General features: G+C 42.1%; 1 protein-coding gene across 1 annotated transcript; it reads left to right on the top strand.

The window, feature by feature from the left end:
- The first annotated feature begins 275 nt into the window (after positions 1-275).
- LOC135906040 (F-box/LRR-repeat protein 12-like) lies at positions 276-5,267 on the top strand. Its single transcript, XM_065437186.1, has 2 exons — positions 276-629; positions 1,031-5,267. The coding sequence occupies exons 1-2, from the start codon at positions 454-456 to the stop codon at positions 1,986-1,988; spliced, it is 1,134 nt and encodes a 377-aa protein (XP_065293258.1). The 5' UTR covers positions 276-453; the 3' UTR covers positions 1,989-5,267.
- Positions 5,268-6,001: the final 734 nt, after the last annotated feature.

Genomic DNA, 6,001 nt, shown 5'->3' with positions numbered 1-6,001 from the left:
TCTGCATGGGGCGTCATGTATTTGTATTTTGCTTTAAACAAGAAGTTCTGCGTTTCACTTTTATGTGAATAAGTTAATCGTAGTTGGCGCCGCCTCCTGTATGGTCCTGGGCATACGTGCACATTTTAATGCCGGCCTACTAAATGGACTTGTGTTTGTCATTGATTTCCATCTTATTTCTCACTGCACGTACAAAAAAAAAAACAACAACAGAACCGAAACAGAAACCGCTGAGCTTGAGTCACGTGCTCACTTTTGGGTGTGTTGCTGCTGGCGCCACTCAATCAATCGAAAACAAACATGGCAGCTGTAGCAGTGCGACGCACTCTCTGTGAATCGCGCGGCTTCCCATTGCTTGTGTAGAGAATGTACAGTTTGTGTTCGAGTAAGGACCTCCACGATTTTTTCACAATGTTAAGCACTAAGCGGGACGATCGTGCACCCTGACAAGAAATGGGAAACGTGTTTGTCGGCAGCGGTGATTCCCTCAAAGAGATTGCACTGACCCATTTCAGCACTCTGCGTTTTTCCAAGAGAAGGTTCACAACGACAATCGATCATCTTCCGGATTATGTTCTCCTCAACATCTTCAACTACCTTGATTTTCTGGAGCTATGTGTTATCGGCCTGTGAGTAAGCCAAAAATGTTTCAATAGATTTTGTTGTGTTGAACGAGAAGGTGGGTAACCGGTTATGTTAGGTAACCGGTCACGTTAGCTGCTGCCTTCGACATTTGTGGATTAGGTGTACGCAGCATCTGCGGTTTATAGCTCTCAATTTCCTGCCGCTAGTGGGACAGTTATAATTATTTTGCACGACATCGCGAGCGACTGCAAGTGAAGGGACTTGTCGGTACAATGTCAGCACTGTTCGATTGTCTGGGCTCTCTGACACCTGGCATGTTTCAAAGTGTCTACTGCGTAAACCCGTAGTACAATACTTAAACCATCTAAATCGTTTAAAAGTTGCACATTTTCTTAGCTTATATTCTGTGCTTTACCGTGCAATTGAATGCATTTTACTTGCGTAGGGTCTGCCGCAAGTGGTACGCGCTGTCGCGGGATCGCACCCTGCATCGACGTGTGGACCTGTCGCACGTGCAGCTGACCCCCAAGCAACTCAAGCTGCTGCTTCAGATGCGTGCCATGCCTCCTGCTGTTGAGGAGCTACGTGTGTTCGGCGACCACCACTGCCTCTGGGCATGTAGCGTGTCGCCGCGCGCCCTGAGGCGCATTCAAAGTCGCTGCCCACGCCTCCGCCGCTTGCGCATCCACAATTTCAGTTTCCGTTCTTCGTCACGCGACAAATGCGTGCGCCTGGCCGACTTTCCTGATACTCTGGAGCACCTGTCTCTGCGCGGATCTATTGTTGGCAGGTCATCGTTCTTCAAGGCGAGTCGGCAGGGCCAGAACCTGTCGCGGCTGCAGGTGCTCGATTTGGGTCGTTGTTTTTTTGTGGCTGATGCAGAAGCCAAGCCTTGGCCCTGGCTTCCTAGTCTTACACAGCTGTACCTTGAAGGCTGCCCTTTCCTGGATAGCACTGGATATTTTCAGGACATGCTGCGTAAACTGTCTAAGCTTACACTACTTGATGTGGAGGGGACATATATTGCTGAGAATGCTTTGGAAATAGTGGCATCCCACTGCTCTCTGTTGGAGCACCTCTACGTGGGGTGTACAGCAACAAAGGATAGTTCACTAGCCTCCATGGGCAACTTTGGTGGGATGACCAAATTGCAGTCAATCTGTTTGGTGCAGACCCAGGTGACAGATGTGGGTTTGCTGCACCTGGCACGAGTAGCACCTGAGCTAAAAGTTGTAATGCTCGAGATGGACCAGGGAATGTCAGACCAGGGCATAGCTGAACTTTGTGACAGGCTGCCTAGCGTATCTGTCCGGATTGGCGAATGCATCGGCCTTGTGTCAGCTGTTTTTCGGCATGAAGGTTGCGGCCATTATGAGCTGCATTATGTTGACAGCCCTACATGACCACCTTCTTTATGCTCAGCTTTCGTCTCACTCCATGAAAGACAGACTAACATGTCACTCTTCTTAAATTCATCCTGCTGTATTAAGCATCACAAGATAGCAAAAGCATAAAGTGCAACATTTTTAGCACACCCTTCATTGCCTTTGCTTGCATAGCAGGATTTTCTATATTTCCCTCAAAGTGTTCTTAGCAATGTAGAGCTTAATGTGAAAGTGAGCATTTGATGCCTGTTACTTCTACAAAGGTTTTCATGTTAAAGTAGTTGCGGTAGTTGGGAAACGCCTGTGTTTTTTTTTTCTTTGACTTCTAACTTCAAGCATGGTGCATTGTTTTGTCACTCCCATATTGCCACTATTTGACATTTTTCTACAAAAAAAATGAAATGTTGATTGATGCTATATTTATTTCAGAAGTGATTATCAATTAAATAATAGTTCTGCTCACTGTATGTCTACAAGCTTGGCGGGGGTCTGGTTATCATTGGGCCTACCCAACCACACAGTCTGACGATCAAGACCATTTGGTCGGGTAGCTCACTAGAAGCTGCTGGCTCATGCGACAGTAGCATCAAGGACACCCCCTTCTCACCTGTCACAATCTGCATCTGTCTGCCAGTATTTTTATTGCTGTGCTTGACCCACAGTTTCATCCTTCATGCATCAAAACACAAGTGCATGCACATAGCATCTGTGATCTTTCATGCAACATTTTTTACATGTGATGCATCTTGGTTTGGCTAATGATGCACTTGCATTTTTATACTGCCTAAGTGTACATGAGTAGCCTCTGCAGCAATGCCAATTCATTTTTTCATTGAACTTTGGGCTGCTTGTTGTGATTGCTTGTGGTATTCTTCAGGCATTGATGTTATTCTTGGCTTTTAAGATTTCCAGAATACATCAATTTACTGCGACATGCTCAATGTTATTGCTGCCTTGCTGTACACATGCTGACAAATAAGATATCTCTGTCATGAATGCCGCAAGATCAGTGTCTGCAGAAACATCTAAACAGTAGTAGCATTTTAGGCATCTCACCTACTCCTTCCTGCGTTAATGTGTGATGGAAGAGTTAAAGCTGACTATACCACAAAGGCTGCCATACAATATTCCTCTCAAATTTTATGACTGCATGTTTTTGTGCAGCAAGAGATCAACTCATGATCTCACTCTCATTACAGCAGTGCACGCTAAGGTCGTATAAATTCTAATGCTACCGTGCAGTGTGCACAGCTTTGTCATTAATGTACTATTACACTGACTGCTCACGTCATCATAGCTTTTCATCTCCATTCCTGGCAATCTTTACACCTTAAATTTAGGAATTCCCTAAGACAATGAGAACTGCATGTTTTATTCGATAGTATCCGTTAAAAACTCATGTTATTATTCCCTTTTAACTTTTGCGGGTGAAACCTTGTTCAGAGTCTATTTGTTACACCATTAGTAGTGTTTATTGGTGCAGTTTGTAAGCGAGAGTGCAATGAATAGGGGTGTGCAGATATTTGAAACTTTCATATATTGAATCAAATAAATCCTATTCAATTTAACTATCGAATTAGATAGTCACTATTTGATTATGTTTTCTAAATGGATAGTAACTATAGGTAAATCCAACAATTTTTCTAATACTTCACTTAATACAACAGTGGCACCATTTGCTGTGGCCATTCGAATAAAAAAAATATTTTTTGTGCTCTGCTATTGTGGGGAGGGTGCAGATTGCTAGAATTTCTTAATTGATCGCGAAGGTATACACAGATATTCATTCGCTAACAAGGCTGCTTTTCTTAATTTCAAATTTTAATGCAAGGACCGCGTATGCTCTGAAGAGCCTTGACTTTATGAACAAGCTACTTAGTTAATTGTTCCTAATAATCCCTTTGCACATTTAATGAAAGAACTGCAACTTACTACTGCCATTAAAAAGTGTCAAAAGTTGCAGTTCGAGCATATCAATATGCTAATGGAGCAGATAGAGCACAAATGACATGCAGTGTAATTGCCAAAATTTTATAATTTTGTGAGTACTGGGATATGAAATTCTTCTATATTAATGGTAAGAAAGGTGTACATTACTTGATAACTATTGAAAAATATTTTACATTCGATTCAATTCACTGCTGCCATAATTAGATTCATATTCATTCAGTTTCTGGCACTATTCAATTAGTATTCCATTCGGTTCATCCTACTATTCGCACACCCCTAGTAATGAGTGCAATCTTGCTTTGAAGTGACCTTTATCGTGCAATCATCTTTTTTATGTGTTGTATCCAGGCTGTGTGTTGACATGGTATTGATTTATTTATTGTGGAGGCAATAAACAAAGAGTTCGACTCAATTTTTTTGGTCTCCTCATGGTTGGAAAGCAGCTTGATCATAGGATATACGAGTTTTGTATGTTTAGATATTTATTTATTTATTTTGACTCTATGTCTTCCTTCTTTAGTATGTACCATTGCGCTCAGTACAAGTTGCGACACAACGGCCCATTACTGAAAGGGTTCCGAGATTGCATGGCAGCACTGCCACAAAAAAAATGGAAAACTAAATGCCATGAAGAAGGGTAAAAAGGACACCGACCACTGAATGAATACAAGAAATGACGTTTCGGCTCCCCTGACGGGAGCCTTGTTCACAATCTTCATTTTTTTTTTTAAGATGATTTTTGAATGCAGAAGCTCTGCTTGTCACTGAAATGTACTGGCGAATCTCGGTGATGACTGGCTGGCCGTACACCCGGCGAAGGTTAATGAAGTCGAGGTTTTGACATGGTATGACATGGTCGGTGTCCTTCTTTTTACCCTTCTTCATGATGCCTCCCGACCAGACGGGCTTCCGTCAAAACCTCGACTTCAAAACTAAATGCCGTTTCAGTTACTGGTAGCACCTCATTAACAAGCAGAAGGGCACCTGTTATTTTTCTGAGTGAAAGTATGAGTGCTGGGTGTATAACATGTTGCAACTTATATTGAGTGTTATAATACATCAGTGGAATGTATTGGGCTTTTTACTATTCATCTTAGGCTAGGTTGTGTATTATTGTTACTTTTTCATGATGCCACGTGATTGCTTTCTCATGTAAGACTTTTTTTGTGTGTAATATTGTTATCAGCTTGCACACTCTGGATGATCTGAGCTTGGTACCTGCAGCTCATAGGAATTAAACAGACTTACCATGGGTTTCAAAGGTGAATTTTCAAGATCATTTATAAATTTCAATTGTGTAACTTGTATTTGTATCAAACTCTGCCATAAAAGAAATCCTGCTACATACTGCTGTGGAAACCTGCCTTTGTCCAATTTTGTGCAAGCTTGCATCAAATGGTATCAATGCAACTTGCTAACGCCATCAAAAAGTGTCCAAAGTTACACACAAGTATTGCAACCTGCTCATGGAGCAGGAAGAGCACAAATGATTTACTACTGCCTATCACTCAGGGCTTTTATATTGACGCCAGCATTATAACGGTGTGAAGAAGACATTGAAGTTGACCTGCACTATGGCTGTGCAGTTACATACGCCACCACTACACCCAAATGGCCTGATTAAAATGAAGCATTTTGTTGTCCGACTATGTGATGATACTGTTGCTCTTTTATAGAGCTGAGTTATGCTTCCATTTCTCACATAGGGCTTGAACCTCTACTTTCCAAGGAGGCCTACCGCGAGTAGGATAACCTCCCTCGCCTTCTTCCCGCACTTCCTTTCCCTTTAAGATGGGATAAATAAAGTTGTCTCTCTCTCTCTCTCTACTTTCCAAGTGTTGTCGTGTCACATGTTAAACCTCCATCCTTTATTTCCTTCCTCACAGCTTTGACAAATCTGCATCCATAATTCTGATAATACTCCATCTGATTTTATCTGAAGCTGCACAATTTTTCACTTCAAATGGGCGTCAAATTGAACCAATGTTTTCTATGCCCTCTTACAACTGAACCAGAATTTTTTTGCTGGAGCCATTCTGAACCAGTTTGACATAAGTTCAGTCCAAGTTGTGGTTCAGACC

This window comes from Dermacentor albipictus, chromosome 1, assembly GCF_038994185.2.
Source record: "Dermacentor albipictus isolate Rhodes 1998 colony chromosome 1, USDA_Dalb.pri_finalv2, whole genome shotgun sequence".
Lineage (NCBI taxonomy): Eukaryota > Metazoa > Arthropoda > Arachnida > Ixodida > Ixodidae > Dermacentor > Dermacentor albipictus.
Note: the sequence above shows the minus strand (reverse complement) of the source record. Positions and strands in the feature narration are given on the sequence as shown.

What these genes read in the sequence shown, in the direction of transcription:
- LOC135906040 (XM_065437186.1), top strand. Translation starts at nt 454, where the DNA reads ATGGGAAACGTGTTTGTCGGCAGCGGTGATTCCCTCAAAGAGATTGCA. An exon ending in GAGCTATGTGTTATCGGCCT is followed by an intron (nt 630 to 1,030) that starts GTGAGTAAGCCA and finishes TTACTTGCGTAG; the next exon opens with GGTCTGCCGCAAGTGGTACG.